Source organism: Tachypleus tridentatus, chromosome 10 (genome assembly GCF_004210375.1).
Source record: "Tachypleus tridentatus isolate NWPU-2018 chromosome 10, ASM421037v1, whole genome shotgun sequence".
In the NCBI taxonomy this organism is placed as follows: Eukaryota; Metazoa; Arthropoda; class Merostomata; order Xiphosura; family Limulidae; genus Tachypleus; species Tachypleus tridentatus.
The window spans coordinates 144,250,673-144,268,572 of record NC_134834.1 but is presented as its reverse complement, the minus strand read 5'-3'; the positions used below and the strand labels follow the sequence as shown (position 1 = coordinate 144,268,572).

General features: G+C 34.5%; 2 protein-coding genes across 16 annotated transcripts in view; one reads left to right on the top strand and one right to left on the bottom strand.

Annotated features, from left to right (window-relative positions):
* LOC143230519 (uncharacterized) overlaps window positions 1–17,900 on the top strand; it is a 131,615-nt gene that overhangs the window by 25,251 nt on the left and 88,464 nt on the right. For 8 of the 12 annotated variants that reach the window (XR_013016481.1, XR_013016479.1, XR_013016477.1 and 5 more), the window contains one exon: window positions 13,535–13,698. The gene's annotated coding sequence lies outside the window, so the exon portion shown is untranslated. Of the gene's footprint in view, window positions 1–1,664; window positions 3,314–6,855; window positions 7,061–13,534; window positions 13,699–17,900 lie in introns of those variants that run through there. The other 4 variants (XR_013016478.1, XR_013016482.1, XM_076464237.1 and 1 more) reach the window with 3 other exon arrangements.
* LOC143230521 (uncharacterized) overlaps window positions 1–17,900 on the bottom strand; it is a 48,954-nt gene that overhangs the window by 8,552 nt on the left and 22,502 nt on the right. Inside the window, exons 1-3 of one of the 4 annotated variants that reach the window (XR_013016487.1) lie at window positions 7,879–8,118; window positions 7,205–7,419; window positions 4,771–4,878 (exon numbers count right to left, since the gene is read on the bottom strand). Coding sequence is in view for 1 of the 4 variants with exons in the window: in XM_076464241.1 (XP_076320356.1) it covers window positions 5,855–5,930 (76 nt within the window). In the remaining 3 variants the exon portion in view is untranslated. The other 3 variants (XR_013016486.1, XR_013016485.1, XM_076464241.1) reach the window with 3 other exon arrangements.

The window sequence follows — 17,900 nt, the reverse complement described above, 5'->3', positions numbered from 1 at the left end:
TCGATATAAGCGTTTGCAGAAGGCTGGCTGGAATGTTATTCCAAGTGCTGAAGATGGCTTCACGAAGATCATGCATTGTTTGGAACTGACGTCCATTTCTATAGACTTCCCTTGCCATCCACCCTCAAACATTTTCAATGGGGTTCAGTTCGGGCGAACACGCTGGATGGTCCAAAAGAATCACGTTATTCGCCATGAAAAAGTCCTTTGTCCTGCAGGCATTGTGGATTGCAATGTTGTCCTGCTGAAAGATCTAGTCATTTCCACACAAGCGAGAGCCTTCAGTCAATAAGGATGCTCTCTCCAACATGTCAATGTAGCCAGCTGCTGTTTGACGCCCCTGTATAACCTGAAACTCCATTGTTCCTTGGAAGAAGAAAGGACCCTAGATCATGATGGAATCTTCTTCGCTGTGTCGTGTAGAAAATATTTCCGGTGGGATATCCTTATCGTGCCAGTAACATTGGAAGCCATCTGGACCATCCAGGTTTAATTTTTTCTCATCAGAGAACAAAACCTTCTTCCAATTTTCTACGTCCCATTTGGTGCTTCTCAGCAAAGTTTAACTGAGCTATTTCGTGATGTGGAAGGAGGTGTGGCCTGTGAAGATGTTTACAGTTTTTAAAGCATTTCTCTCGTAGATGCCGTCTTATTGTTCTTGATCTGTATTTTGCGTCCGTAAGGGCCTTAATCTGGTTCGACGATCGGCTGGTGTCTTGCCGGACAACCCGTCGAATCCTCCTGCTCAACACCGGCGAAATTTTCTTGGGTCGAACACTTGAAATTCTCGTTCCTTATCTCTCAGGGTCTTTTAAGAAATTTACAACAGCAGTTTTACTACGCCCAATCTCTATGTTCAAACTATGTCAACTTTTTAGCCTTTACCATGTTTTCACCCAATGTAACACAGGAGATGTCAGTGGGATATGTTGACAACGCTAATGCTTGAGCCCCCCGCTAGTACAGCGGTATGTCTCCGGATTTACAATGCTAAAATCAGGGGTTCGATTCCCCTCGGTGGGCTGAGCAGATAGCCCGATGTGGCTTTGCTATAAGACAAACGAACGAACGAACTAATGCTTGAACACAAAGGACTAAATTTCGTTACGTGTTTACCGATTAACGCTTCGTTTTAATATGGTCTTAAACTTTTGACCAGCTGATATTTAGGTTAATTTCATAGTTTTCACATTTTCCCTATTAAATGCTAAAAACGTTTTTTTATTATTTTCCCTTTTCCTATTTTCATCTTTTGAAGTTCTACTCAAGTAAGTAGTTGAGTCTAACAACGCAAAATGCATATTTTTTCTTTATGCTCATTGGCCTTAAGATTTTGGCCAGCAGTGTAAGTGTACAGGCTGATAATGTTAATTACTCTTTGTTATAACGTAGATGTACAGGCTGATAATGTTAGTTGGTATTTTGTTGGTAACCAACAATGACAGCAAACATAATTTTACTGAGAACTACTCTAGTCCAGTGGAGAATGTAAGCATCACGTTGGCTAATTTGACGTTAAGTGTTACACTATGATGCGAGTTCACTTGGAAAACGAGTACTTGATAGTGTTTTATAAAACGATTTCTAGACAGATAGAGCTAGAAGGCTTTAACCATTTACGAAGTTTGTAAGTCTATGTACCGTAATATTTTATTATGTTTCAGGAAAAAAGAAAAAACAACAGACGTGGAATATAAGACCGATACGAATGACTTTCGTGTTTGACTACCGTAATAAATTTAACGCAGCCTGAGCGCACGCGAGAAGCCTCTTCCTCTCGGAAAATGCTTTGTGGCTCGTTCTTTAGTGTTGGAGCTGAACGAACTGTCTTTCCCCTTGTCAGACGTTGCAGTCAAGGAAAGTTTTGCAATGTAGCTGTCTCACGTCTGTTTTTGTCGTATCGTAGCATATGTGCACTGTATCAACTTGTGAAACTAATGCATATTTATATATGCATATAATATAGCTAAAGTCACCAAATTTCATAGATCCGACAGTGACTGCATTGCGTGAGACGTTGTGATGGTTGTATCTCTTTTGGGACGTGACTTAATGAGGATAACGTGTTGCATTAAGACGTGTAGTAGCATTGGGAGTATGATCCAACCGTACAGAGATACGTGTACTACACTTGTAGCGTTGTGTTAGATATCGATACTTGTAACATTTGTGACATGAACCAGTGAGGACGTGTTGTAGCATTGCGTCAGAAGTTGAGATAGTTGTACACTTTGAGATGTGTTCCGAGTTGTTACCTACTGAATACCCAACCATAGACAAATACTCACCTTAACTGAGGGTTTGGGTTTTGTTACAAACAGATGAGATAGACTAAACTCAAATATTTATTTCTTAAAATCCAATTACTGAAGTTCAATTAATGTCTGAGATTATGGTTTTATTACAGAGATTTCCATAAGCTTATTCTTCCATCTTGGTTTCCATATTGTCGTTTGGAACGCTGTATTTCTTTCGTGTCAGAATTGTATGTTGTGGTATGAAGCAAACGAGAGACCTTGGATTTTGCTGCAAGTTATCGCCAGTTCGGTTTTAACACTTTACTAACCCTGTACGTGTTTCTTTCTCTATTATTCTTTTTTTTTTTACGTTCAACCTATAAGTTCTACGTTCGTGTTATTTTAATCAACACTTGGTTATGTTGTAAATTATACTTTCTTCAATGTCCAGAATATTTCTACATATTGAAATACCATGTTATTCAGTAGATAGAAGGTTTGTGTTCCTGCACTGTATACTTAAAGTTTGAATAAATCTTCCAGTTGGTCACAAATCTCCTATAAAAAAATGCAAATTTTCAATATTTATCTCGACTTGAAGTTTGGACACTGAATCTTCCAGTTCGAAGCTTCTGGTCAATCACACAAACTTGCCATACTTCTGGCTTCAAGTTTACAGCATTAAATTTCACTACTACGTGCTTAAAATAAGTATAGAAAGATATTAACATAAATGTAGAAGTTAAGAGTTCATCACTTCTTAATGACCAGTTTAACTTCTCTGTGGTAATTTAATTAGAGGGCAGAATACTTTATATTAACCATAAGTGACATGACTACCAAGTTAACAGAGATTTCTAAAATTATAAGGGTTACTTCGTTTCCCACCAGCGTTAAGACTAATCACATTATTAAATTGTGAAATAAGATGTATTTATCAACTGACAGTTGAAGCCACTGACCACTGAAAAGCCAGTGAAGTATATACTTTAAAGTTTGTACAACTTTCACCTGAAAAACTAACCAGAAAAGTAATGGAATTTTCTGAACAAAAAAATGTTTTACGCTGTCATCGTGTAGCCACGCAGTAATTTGTTATGTCTATGAAGTTTAATGAAAGCAACCGAATCAACCTGACTATTGACGTTTTGAAAACTTAATACGTTATAAACGTGATCATATTGTTAATGAGTTTCATACAACAACTTTTAAAATGCGAATTAATGTGCTTCAATTTACGATATGCTTTAAAGTAAAGTTGCATTTATAATACCTGTTGTGTTATTAGGATAGAGCGTGTAAAACAGGCATTGATCTGTATGAATAACATATGAGAAACATCTGATTGTGTGGGACGCATGCGCAACCTACTCTAGATTTTACGCCCTCAAATACAACTTCTTAATAAACAGCGCGAAAATGCGATATCATATACATGCTAACTTGCAATACTGTAAAAACAATAACAAAAAACGTGTACCATATTTCTACAAAAAAATTAAGTGAATTACATAGAAATCAAGTGTTTATTTATTTATTTTGATCAGATGATAGTGAGCCTTTCGGACCCTTTAACATACTGGAGTGGTATTTCGATGCCCCTGGTTACGACCCTAATATCATGTTATCTAGATTTGATACATTAGCTGTAAAGTTACTAAAGTTGATTGTATTACATACTAGCCTAAAAGCCAAACGTGAAACTATGAGTTCTCATGTAGAAAATAAATGTTTTTTTTCTTTTATTCACTCAAGAACTAAATTTTTTGCTAAGAACTCGCGAAGAATACCAAAACACAAAAATGGTAAACTTAACTTATGCTTTTAAACATTATTCAGTTACTTTTAATACTTTTACTTCACGTAAGAAAAAATTTATGATAAAATTGGTTTTTAAAGCGTCAACTTTTTATATTATGTTTAAAAACTCAAATCATGACAAGAGGTAGCGCTGCGACCACGCCTTTCAGTTGACAGTTTCCATGTTTAGCGAAATGGCTCAATGCTGTGCGAGCTTGAATCTAGGGAGCTGCCATATTGGGACTCGCAGAAAAGCTAGATTTGTCTCTTTCCAAATTAGGAGGGGAGGATGTTTAAAACTATTTTAGAAGAAGGCAGAAAGTTAATGGCATTAAAATGTAAAAGATTTTGGCCTAGTGTTTATTTATCTGTTGTTTATCTATTTATTCATTATTCGCATTTACTGAATTATTAGCTAAATCTACATATTAGTGTATAATGGTTATTAAAAATCATAGTTTATTGCTTAAGCCTAACCTAAGTTTAAGTGTACCATATAGACCTGAACTAGTCTTTATTATCGTTGCATTCCTAAACTTCCATCACCAGAGGTTTACACTTACTATTAAGGAATAACAATCCAGTCTACTCTCAGTTCGGCTTAAAATTAAGGATATGAGGTTGATATAAATAGAAGATGTAATCTCCAAATTGTTAGAATTAGCTAAGAAATGTGATTGCTTTTTCCACGGTAATAAATTCTGTACGATTTGTACATTTAAAGGCATTTTACCTCATTCTTCTGTAATCTCCTTGCGTCACATCCTTTCTTCACCCAGATGTTGTTTTGGGACTCCCAGTATGGCTGCCAGTAAATTTCCGGTAAATTTACACAAGATTCCTAAGCATCAAGGGGTTTGAACTGTAATAACTCCATATTGACGGTGCATTTTAACACGAAATATATTAACTGTGTGCTAAGTTTTCCAATATCCTGCACACGCAACTGCAGAAGTACGCATTAATCTATATATTATTCTTTAATAGGTGGCGCACTAACTCTCTTAAAACACAAACAAATATCCATTATATAGTTTGCCAATAATAATCAGTTAATTAGTTGAAGAAATGAGTTTTTCGTACTAAAATCGAGCTTCAACAGTTCTCTTTTAATCGTTCTGATGAGTTTCGAAGGTATGACAAAAATATAAAACTGAGAAAATATGTGGTAATAAATGATCGTATTATAAATTTTAAGATATATTCTAATGACGTGTAACTTACTTATTCCTTTATAAAGGAATACATCTTATAGCCGATTTATATTACTTTGTATTGTGATTAAAACGTCTAGACAGAAATAGCCCCCCTTCCACCAGAGGCAAAGCAGAATATCTGTGTACTGACAACACTAGAAACCGGGTTTCGATATCTGTTGGCGGCAGAGCATATATATCCCATTGTGTAATTTTGTGCTTAACTTCAAACAAACATAAGTATTTTATGGGGCAAATAGACAGTTTTTTACAACAGGATAACTATGTATCCTTCTATACGCCGATATCAGCACACTGCTTATACTTATCCAAGACGTCAGCGAATGATAAAGGAGTACGTTTAAAAATTTTCAACCTAAACTCCTGGTTCAAAGTTCAGTTTTTGAAGAGACTTTATAATTACATTGTGGTAAACATTTCTTACAAAGTTGTTCGGTGTATTTTTATTTAAAAATAATGTAATTAATCACACGTTTAAAAGAGAAGAAGGATTTTACTTTAAAACTGTAATTGCTGTAATTACGTGAAACTGCCGTACGTTGAATGTCATGTACTTACATACTTGATGAAACTGCCGTATATTGTAGGTTATGTACTTACATGCTTGGTGAAACTGCCGCACATTGGAGGTCATGTACTTGCATGCTTGGTGAAACTGCCGTACATTGGTGTTCATATACCTAAATACTTTGTGAAACTACTGCACATTGGAGATCATATACTTACATACTTTGTGAAATTGCCGTACATTGAAGGTTGTGTACTTACATATTTGATGAAGCTGCCGTACACTGGAGTACCGCGACGTTAAAATTTTTTACGTATTTGCATCGTTCGGGTTTCTGTTACCCTGTACTAAATGGACCCAAAGGTTCTCGGATTACCAATATCGGTCATCACTTGAACAGTGGCTTGTTAAATATTTATTCTAAGTATGAGAAGCATATTTCGTAACGTGCACGGTCACAGTCAGAACTGCCTCTGTATCAAACTCGTTTACCAGACCAGTTATAAAATAGTTGTTAAGTGACTGTGGTATCTTACTTTCAAACCAAGTGTACTTACTATTTTCCAAAGTGAAAAATCAAAGTATATTCGTTCATCGTTATTACGTGAAAGGAAAAGTAAGGTAAAGAAAATATCTACGCCCAGTGTATTTTAATTACCCGAAATTAATAGTTTTTGGCTTTCTTTTTGTAATAACCTGCTACTCTGCTCGGGACTGAATTCGCAATATTAGCGTTGTAAGCCCTCGTGTTTGCTACTGAGCCAGAGAAGGGTAAGTAGGAAAGGAATAGTGTATTATAGAGCTACTATGGTGAAATAATTCACTAATTGTGCTACTGATTGAGAAATTACGTACGAGAATTGGTAAAGTTCAGTCAAAGTCACGATATTTGTTTTTGTAATTTATAAAGTCTAATATTGATTATCATCTGTTTCTACTCATTCGTTCGTGTATGATTGTCAAAATCCTAGAGGCGAGTAAAGATGAGAAAATATTTTATTTTAAAATTATTATAATCGCCATGAAATTTGTTAATATTCAGTCAGTTTCGTCAACCTCAAGGCTTGCACCGCAAAAAAAATCGCGTTTCGATTTTCACGATGGGCGGAGCAAGGATAGCCCATTGTGTGCCTTTGTGGATAATGGAAAACCAGGAAACGGATGTTTCAAGATAAAGTACTGGATTCGTTTCACATCGATACGTCTGTCTTTGAAGTTTACGCATATCGAACCAGGAATATAGATAACGATCCTAACCAAGTTTACAGTGGTAACCCTTCTGGCAACAAACCAAACTGGTAAGTTAAGAAACTGTAGAAATCCCAGTATAAATTTGTTCTTTTATTTGAAGGCAGTATTGAAATAATTAATTTTGGTCAATAAAAAAATTTTTTTTAAATAATGAGTTGAAAACAAAATAATTGCTTCAAATAAAAACGTACCTCCCCTTCCAAGTGATACGTCTGAAGTTAATGACAAACATCAGGTCTCGATGCACTTGGTGAGTACAATAAAGATAGTCCATTGTGTAGCCTTTCGCATATCAAGAAATAAACAAATTGCTCTTGGGGATTCACGGCAAGTCACAGAACGCTCTAAATTGGGTTTCGATACCCGTCATGGTCACAGCACAGATATCCGATTGCGTATCCTCCAGCTTAAAATAAAGAAAGAAAAGTGTTAATAAGTGCGAGTTAAAATTCGTCCTACAGAATATTAACTTAGGTACTGAAACGTGTTTTGTCAGCCATAATCTAACATTTGCTCTCAGAATACAAATTTTTGAATGCTAGTTGAATTGTAATAAGCATGGATGTTGGTGTTTCGCGATTCCGTATTATTTGTAGGTACCGTTTGTAATTTTTTGAGAAATGTGAATCAGGACTATAACCCAGATCTATGGGTTCCCATCGGACATTTCTTGTATTGTTTTCGAGGCTGACAAGACACCGAAAATTGCTGATTGAAAAAGCTTTTAAAAAGTTACAACACCAAGGTTTAAACTTCTGAAACCTTGTAAAGAATAAATATAGGAGCTATCCAAGAGAAATGAGATTTCACAACTCCAAGCAAAGTGTTAATTTGAATGTTGAATGTAAACTCAGTGAACACTTACTTGATCATGGTAATGTATAAAATAAGTAGGACATGTATAGTCGTGCGGCCCAGTATGGCTACTCGGTTAGGGTGCTCGACTTGCAATCTAGGGTGCCAGGATCGAATCCCCGACCCACCAAACATGCTCGTCCTTTCAGCTGTTATAGTGTGACAATCAATCCCACTATTCGTAAAAGAGTAAATTGGTTTAAAAAAATGTATTGCTATAGTCTTACACTGCTAAATTATGGACGGCTAGTGCCCATAGTCCTCGTGTAGCTTTGCGTGAAATTCGAAAACAAATATATAAATATATTCTCGTCCAATGTTAATAGCAATGTCCGTACAGAGGTATTTTGAAAGTACGTCATTTATTTTAGTGCATGAAGTCTTTTACGATATTAAAATGCAACATAGTACAGGTATGTTATACGCTTTATTTCTCATACCGACTAAACATTTTTGTTTTTCTGTTTCATCTTTCACTAACTGCAATTGTGAAGCACGTGCGTGGCATGGATATAGTCTTTACATACCACGTGAACTCGTGACAAAGTGGTTTCCATGGCAAGTGAGCACTTCTACATTGCGCAACTTATGCATTTGTGCATTTTAAGTAGTTAGACATTAATTTGGTTTTTCTTTTCTACTTAATAATCTTATATGAAAAATATTTATCTCTTCTGAATACTCATTAAAGTATCTGATTATAACCGTGAAAAGAAAGAATTGCTAGAAGTAAAAGCACGAAGTTTTGGGTCCTCTTTTAAATAGCAAAGTTTCAAGAGGAAAGACCTGAGTTTTTAGTTGGTAAATATGGCGACTTGTCTGAACTATATTTTTGTTGGTTTTCTCCAAAACTGTGATCAGTTTAAAGTAACATGCTCTTTATTGGCGTATCTTAATAAATTTGTGAATTCACTGTTAGCCTATACCGTGTAGGATTTGCATAATAATTTAGATATATGCACATAAATGACAAAGAACGAACAAAATATTTATTTTTGAATGAAAAGTAAAATAATTTGAACCTAAACTTTGTGTAATGTCATTTATTATTGCTTACATGTACTGGGCAAAATTATATTAACAGACGTTTTTGCGATATTTTAACATACTGTTTTATTTGATGTTAAAACAGTTAGGTGGATTAATATTATCAAACTCAAATATGGTACCTTGTCTCTTGTACGTGCTACAGTCCGTGCTTCGATATTGGATATCACTTTTGAATAACCATATATATATATACATATATTTCATCAAAGCTGGTTTGTTCAGGTGAGGACGACACGTTCACAAACATTTGTAGAAATGAGCAGACGGTTGGTAACCCCACAGTGAGTTTCCGTTTGCTCTTCTCTCAGATACGCACTTTGATACTGTTGGTTCTTATTTTCTTCCAACTTAACTTTTATTCGCAGTATCTAAACTTTGTAATCCTGGTTCCCCAGTGTATATTATATATTGGTTTTATGGCGTTATTGACTCATAATATGAAGTGTGTATATTTACGTTATATAGGTAATACACCGGTATTATGACCAGTTCAGGTGTGTAGTATTTTTAATATGAAATATGTATGTTTACAGTATATAGGTAATATACTAGTATCATGACCAGCTCAGCTGTGTAGTATTATTAATTAATAATATTAAATATGTATGTTTACACTGTTTAGATAAGCGTACTGGTGTCATGACCAACTTAGTTATACAATGTTATCAACTCAGCCCATTGTGGTTACTTAATGCGAACCTTTTATACCGGAAAGCGACTCTTTTTTGGAAAGGGCGGCCCCCAGAGGACTCTTTGTAATGAAATCACATAAATAAGACAAGTGTACCAGAATCTTACTACATTACTAATCAAAGTCTACAGTAACTTACGAGAGCAACTTCATTAAAATGTTTTTCTTCTTAAATTCTCATCACAGAAGTCCGAGCCAATTCTTAATGTCTTCACCAAACCTCCTGCTGATGACATTCTTAGAACTATAACAACCATACCAATCTTTCTTAACTTGTTGTTTTCTTGTCTTCCTAACTTTACTAAGCCACATCCCACATTCATCCCTTCCTTTTTAAACATCTTGCTTCCTTTTCGTACTATCCCACTACTAAGCCTTATAAAAATCAAACATAACAAACGATTATTTTGATATTTTTATAGTTAATAATTTTATAACATTAGAATGTCTTATTTTTCAGAAAAACAAGAAATAAATAGCGTCAGCAACTTTGCCAAATAAACTTGTACAGGTCCGCCAGACTGGCACCAAATATTGGAAAAGCTTCAAGAGTGATCGTGGCTAGGTTATGTTTTAAATCTGTTTTGTTTAGTTATCGCTTCAGTTATTTTAGTTAAAATCGTCATTCCAAATAACGCTCGCATAACTATGGGAATTTGTATTATCAGAGAAGACCAACTTTATAAAGCTTTTATTTTTTAACGTTTTTAAAATTTAATTTATACTGTGAAGAACTAAATATTAAAAGCCATGCTATATTTTATGTCATAAGTATTACGGGTGACTGAGCTATAAAGACCATCTGTTGAAGTTTGCTTTGATATAAGACTATATACTTATATGTACGATTTCTATATTTCGTTATATATCATATAGTTTCTTAGGTACTTTGTTCTTTACGGGTTTATGATTTAATATAAAAATCTAACTGTTAACGGTCAATGTGTTTGACTGGCCCTCTACGACTGAGAAGTCACCAGTCTAGCAATTGTCGTAATAAAAACTAAACTGGCATAATATATCCCTACTCATAAGTAACCAATTTTATGTAGCGTAACATAACCGATTTAGACTAGAGCTTTCTAGAGTATCTAAAGGCAAAAACCCATCCTGCTTTATCCAAAGGCAAACCCCATCTCTATTTAAGTTTTGAATACAATTTTAATTTGTAACAAAGATTATTTGACTGTATTCTCCAAACGTTTTCATTTTTCTTTTGGGCTGTACGTGGCTAATTCCTTAGAGTATCAAATGTGAATTGTGCTACGTTGAAAAAAAAAAGAAAAACTCTGCATCTTGGGGCTTTCGTTGTATTATAAGAATACCAATTAGTTCCTACTATTTGTTTAGAGAAGTTTAAGAGAGTTTTGTGGGTGCTGTGGATTATGATTAAATGTCTTCTGTTTAGTCTATCACTTCAAAATTAGGAACGACTAACACAGACAGCACTTGTGTAGCCCGAATACTGGAGACAAACTCTCTTTCACTGGTTGTAAGTAACATTTCACTCGAGCAAATCTCTGATCAACTCACCGTCGAGTCGTTATTTTAACAAAACCACAATCTAAAAAAACAAACAAACTCGTAGCACTTTAAAGAATCCAAATCCATTGTGCATAAGTGTGAAGCCTAACTTAGCACGTGTTTAGTTAACTAATTTTGTCCCAAATGTGACGTTTAATTATGACTTTACTCTCATTATTTTGAATTGAGGCATTTTTGTAAATCACCCTTTCATTATTTTTCACCCTACCTCTTAAAAATAACTAGCTGAAACTTAAGTTGTAGATTTGTAACATATGAAATAACACCTATCAACCAGATTTCCTTTACGAATATTACATAACTGTGTCCCTCTGTCGGCGCAGTGCTCAACTGGTGTTTGACGTCATCACTTATGTTTTAAAGCATACTGTTTAGCATTATGTATGTACTGTAGTTCCGTGTGTTCGATCTTGATATTATGTGCTGTGCATGAATATTTTTTTCCAGCAAATGCTATTTAATCTTTACAAGCTTGACAGGCTTAGCGGATTAGGCTTAACATCACTGTAATGTTAAAATTTTAAAATTCCTCGGAAAGAAAAGATAGGCTTCATTCTTTTTTTTCAATTGATATAATACTCTACTGCATTAATACTTTCGTTGAAGTATGTTTAATAGTTTTTATTTGTTTATGCATTCAAATAACTACTTAACTCTTTTACGCCTGAACGGACGCCATAATTTATTATTATAATAATCTTCATACAGTTGGGACCATGTAAGTGCCAATGGTTAGCATGCTGGGCTGTGAACTGTCTATGGTTTGTTTTCCATTGTATAGCAGAATCGTGCTTTGCACGTTGGGCTTAGGGTGAGCTATAAGACCGACAGTCAAATCCCTCTATTTGATTAGAATAATTCAAAATTTGACTTTTTTTTTTGTGAGAGAGTGTGTGTGTAAATAGCCCTTGTATAGCTGTCTGTGAATATCTGAAATAAACAAACAAATAAGTGTTAATCGAGTTGTTTCCAGAGCTAAAATAATTTAAGAACAGGATCTATATATTATTTTATTTTTATTCCCTGCATAAATTAAACAACGTTTCGCTGATGATAGCTTGTGATTAACATCTTTTAGCGTGAGATCAAACACACAGAGTTGAGCACTCATCTTTACTCAAGCCGATAAAGAAATGAACATTCAGTCAGCCAGATTAGGATTAGAATTCAAAGTAAATATTTGCTGTTGAAATGTCATCACTTACGGTTCCTAAGCAGGGCCTAGAAATAATATATACTGTTGAAAACGTTCAACTGTTTCTGTGTTCGGTAGGGTATTAATTTTCAGTGCTTGGTTAAAATATGTGTCGAAGACATTCTTTACACCTTTTGGAGGCATAAGAAGTGTATGATTTGTTGGTAAAGAGATGTTGTTTTTTAGAAAAATATATAAAATTGACTCTATCTCTGTTATGTGTTTTTGAACTAAACTTTGTAATATCACACTTTTAATCACATAGGTATAATTGATTTAGAAAGACAACAAGAAATACTGTTATGTTAGCATTTTACATGTGGCCCCGCATGGCCAGGTAGTTGCGGGTTCGAATCCTCGTCTGTCCAAACATGCTCGCCCCTTCAGATATTGGAGCGTTATAATGAGATGGGCAATCAGTTATTTGTTGGTAAAAGAGTAGTCTAAGAATTGGCCGTTGGTGGGTCGTGATGACTAGCTTCATTTCCTATAGTCTTACATTGCTAAATTAGGGGAAGCCTGCGCACGTATAGTCCTCGTGTAGAGTTCGCGCGAAATCCACACCAAAGTTTTTACACGTAGTTTAGTGTTACGTTATTCACAAACGAGCACAGTTTGAGCTCATGCAAACAATATTCGATTTTTAAATATGCTTTGTCCATGGTGGTGGTATCGAAACCCAGTTTTTACCGTTACGCCACCGGAAGGTTTCTAACATTGACTCCAAACAGTTTTCTTCCAAAGAGCATTTTTCTTTATCTTTTTTTGTGACATTAAATTTACCGAGGGTCGAGTTCCCCAGTGGGTCGGTGGTACGTTTATGGAATTGCAGCGCTGAAATTCGACGTTGTATTCTCTGTGGTGGGCAGATCGCAGATAGCCTTTTGTGTAGCTATACGCTAAGACAAGCAAATGCAGAGTTATAAAACTTACCGATATTGCAGGAAAAACCGTTTCGAATGTTTTTCACGTTACGAGTCTATACAATAGAAATGTATATACACATTGTTTGTTGCCTGTAACCAATCTTTAAACTTTTCTGTTGTTAAAAAGTTCTCAACAGATGTGTTACACATTGAGCTAATATTTTTCTTAAATCGATAATTGTGTGGGTGGTGTTATGGTGTCGTATAAAAACTAAAGGTAAGTTATAGCTTAGCCACTTTTTATCTCTCTCCATATTAGGCATTAGATAGAGGAGTTTCGTACGTGTAGGCTGTATTGACGTTAGGCCATGGGTGGAGTAATACATAACCTCCTAAGTAACGATCATCTATCTTCACCTCAACCTGTTTTTGTGCTTTTCCCGACCAATCTAACACACCTGGTGTAAGAAGGTATGGATTTACGTAAGTTATCTTTATTTCTTCCTCTTGGGGCGTAAGCTCCCGGAGTTTTAAGTATTATAATGTGTGATATGGACTGTTTATATTGGCCTTTCCTTCCTTTGTATTTGAAATGTCATGACCAAACAATAGAAGGAGAGATCATGGACACACAGCCCACATGTTGGCTTCAGTACCTACACCCGCCTTGAAAGACCATTTAATGGTGTGGGTTGTAATTTTGAGTGTGTGTGTGTGTGCGCGCATGCGATAAGTTTCTGCTGTCTGTGTCGTTTTGATACTTCAAGTAGATTATGGCGAAAAGGCGGAAAAAAGTGGTTTGTTGAGTTTTACAGACTGAATGGAACAAGTGTTGCGATTATTTATCTTGTACAAGTTGTATATTGTTAATTTTATTATTGTCTTTGAAACAGAATAATCCAAAGAATGATGTATTAATTAGAATTTCTTAGGCTAAAGGAACTTTTTTATGAGCTAATCGTTAGGACCTCGAGAGTTAGGCTTTTACATTCAGTTTAATTTTAATCTGTTTTCAGAAAAGGTAATTGCTCGAAGATTCAATACAAGTGAATACAATTCTAAGGTCATGCAAAGTATATTAGTCCTTCTATATTTGTTAACGATACTTGATTTGTTTTGAATTTCGCGCAAAGCTACACATGCTTTATTTTTTCCTTTTCATTAACTATTATAATTTACCTTAATCTTCCCCAAAACAATTAATTGCCGCTGCTATTGAGGATTCACTCTTATTTTCTCCAGGGTAAATGCTGGCTATAAGCAGTCAGTAATATACTTTTAAAGGCACTTAAAATGTAGAAATACACACTTTTTACAAGTACGTTATAGACAGGTAGGTCTAGAGGAAGAATCCTTTGATGCTCCGTCGCTTTTATTACAGCTTGTACATGTCATGATGGCCAAGCATGGCCAGGTGGTTAAGGCACTCGACTCGTAATCTGAGGGTCGCGGATTCGAATCCCCTTCACACCAAATATGCTCGCTCTTTCAGCCGTGGGAGCGTTATATGTAACTGTCAATCCCACTATTCGTTGGTAAAAGAGTAGTCCAAAATAGGTGGTGGGTGGTGATGACTAGCTGCCTTATCTCTAGTCTTACATTGCTAAATTATGGACGGCTAGCGCTGATAGCTCTCGTGTAGCTTTGTGCGAAATTCAAAAACCAAAATAAACTTGTCATGATATTCACATTTCAAACAACTGCATTTTCATGTTGAACATGCACAAAACATAAAGAAATAGCGATTGTAAAGCATTTGTTTGTATCGATTTTTTTTTGGAAACAATTTCGGCTTAATAATACAAGTAAAAATCCAGGTTTAGATCTTCTATGTTTTAACCAGCAATTCCGTTGAACGGGGGAATCCCCCAAGTAGATAAATAAACGTTGCCACTCCCAGCTCTTTTCTTTGATTTATATTAAATGTTTTGGGAAAATGAATTATGATTTGTAATAACTGTGAAAAACACGTTTGTGCAATATAACATAGATATACAATAAATATGAACATGTTATAAATACGGCATGTTTAGATATACAATAAATATGAATATATTATAAATACGGCATGTTTAGACATACAATAAATATGAATATATTATAAATACGGCATGTTTAGATATACAATAAATATGAACACGTTATAAATACGGCATGTTTAGATATACAATAAATATGAACATGTTATAAATACGGCATGTTTAGATATACAATAAATATGAACATGTTATAAATACGGCATGTTTAGATATACAATAAATATGAACATGTTATAAATACGGCATGTTTAGATATACAATAAATATGAACATGTTATAAATACGGCATGTTTAGATATACAATAAATATGAACATGTTATAAATACGGCATGTTTAGATATACAATAAATATGAACATGTTATAAATACGGCATGTTTAGATATACAATAAATATGAACATGTTATAAATACGGCATGTTTAGATATACAATAAATATGAACATGTTATAAATACGGCATGTTTAGATATACAATAAATATGAACATGTTATAAATACGGCATGTTTAGATATACAATAAATATGAACATGTTATAAATACGGCATGTTTAGATATACAATAAATATAAACATGTTAAAAATACGGCAGGTTTAGATATAAATATGAACATGTTATAAATACGGCATGTTTAGATATACAATAAATATTAAAATGTTATAAATACGGCATGTTTAGATATACAATAAATATGAAAATGTTATAAATACGGCATGTTTAGATATACAATAAATATTAAAATGTTATAAATACGGCATCTTTAGATGTACAATAAATATTAATATGTTATAAATACGGCATGTTTTAGAAGGAAAAAGTATTTGCTTTATTTTCTTTCCTCTCTCATTCCTCTTTTATTTGTTGGGACAGAAGAAATTTCGAAGGTTTTATCTCCCTCCTCGTTTACAGCCTTGAAAGTAATTATAATATTACTTAACAGGATGATAGTAAACAAAATCTGGTAAAAACATAACCTCCAAACATTCGAGTGAAATATTTTGACGGTTTATACCATGAGGATTGTCTTGGTAGAAATTGGTTAACCATAAATGGTTAACTAATAACACAGGTCTGCGAGTTTAAACTTCTTAAAATTTGTTTTGGTTCAGTAACAGATTTTCCATAATTCAGCTTCGTAGATTTCAAAAATAATATTCACATTTTACTATCACATAAGGAATTTTTCACAAATCTGGAAAAAAAAATCTTACTGAGATCAAATTTTTTCATTTATCACAATGGAAATTTTGTTATATTTGGGTTCTAGGACGATCATTAAGGCTCTCACGTCGCGATTGGTCTAGAGAAATCTATAGCCAGTGGTTGTCAGTATTCTAAGTACAACAAAATGTGATCCGATTTCAATGAAAATGATTCACTTGTGTAAAATTACGTGAGATGTTTTGTGAAAATTCTGTACATCATGGAGAAGAATGGAAATAAGTTTCAGACTCAGCGTACAGTAATAACTGTAGAACATGTAAACATTTCAAAACCATCTTTTATCAAAATATTTTTTAAAAAATCAGTACAAATTCAAGGCGACATAAACACGTGTCACGTTCGATATGATGTATATTCATATAACTTGTGTTGTTTGTCTCGTGAGATTCAGTCTTTACAAGCATTAGTTTTACCACGACATCCGATTTTTCATAAGACGGTGAACAGTGACTGTCCTTAGATCTAAAATGATAGTGTCTATTCATGACAGCTGATTTATGTAAATAACGTTTTAGCCCTCGCGAGAATAGTTAATGAGTTGCATCTAGGTAGAACGTTCTGTTACACTTGTTCGTTCTTGTAGTTCACGCATATTAATCTAAAGTCATCGCCTCTGAGGTTGTGTGTTTGTAATCATGTTCCTGATTCTGAACTACTGACCAGAGAGAAGACAGTTACTCAACAACATTATACCATCCATGCTAAATAACAGATTGGCCCTCTCATATTTTATAGTCGTATGAATTCAAACCACGCTCGTGAGATCCGAAATCTAGAGCTATACTAAGGGGATACCAACCAGCAGACAACCCACTGTGGCTTTACTGTAGAAAAACACACACATTCACCAACCAGCACTTCTGAGGTCGCGTCATAATATTTCAGTGGTATTTGTGTCACACGTAATATTAAGATTTTTTAAAAGGTATCGACATTTATAAACTTCGTGCATTTTAAGTGGAAGGCAGCGGCGTAGCAGAGTAATTATTCCATGTTCACCCATTTTATGTATTTTACAAACTAACTAGCTGTTTTCAGAACCATGGTACTTTTAAGTTGTCTCGAGATAAACGAGGAATGTGGCGAGCTCGTGCCAGACAGTCAACGACTGAGTATTCTACCACGTAATTATTCAGTTATTTCAAAATGAGTCAAACTTTACAGTAAACATGTTTTTAGAAGTTTACGTCATTGAGTAGAAATAAATATATATATCTTCTTTTTCTTCACAGGCTTTTGGTCGGGAATTTTCTGTTTTCGCACAACAAAATTATTTACTTTCTCCAAGCCCATGTTTGATTCTGTTCAAGTCTCCCCTCTCTACGAAAATAAAAGCGTTCCCAATACTACAGCATTTTATCACTTTTTTCATTGCACGCTGTTCAAGTATCTCCATAAAATTACAGTATTTTAACATTTCATT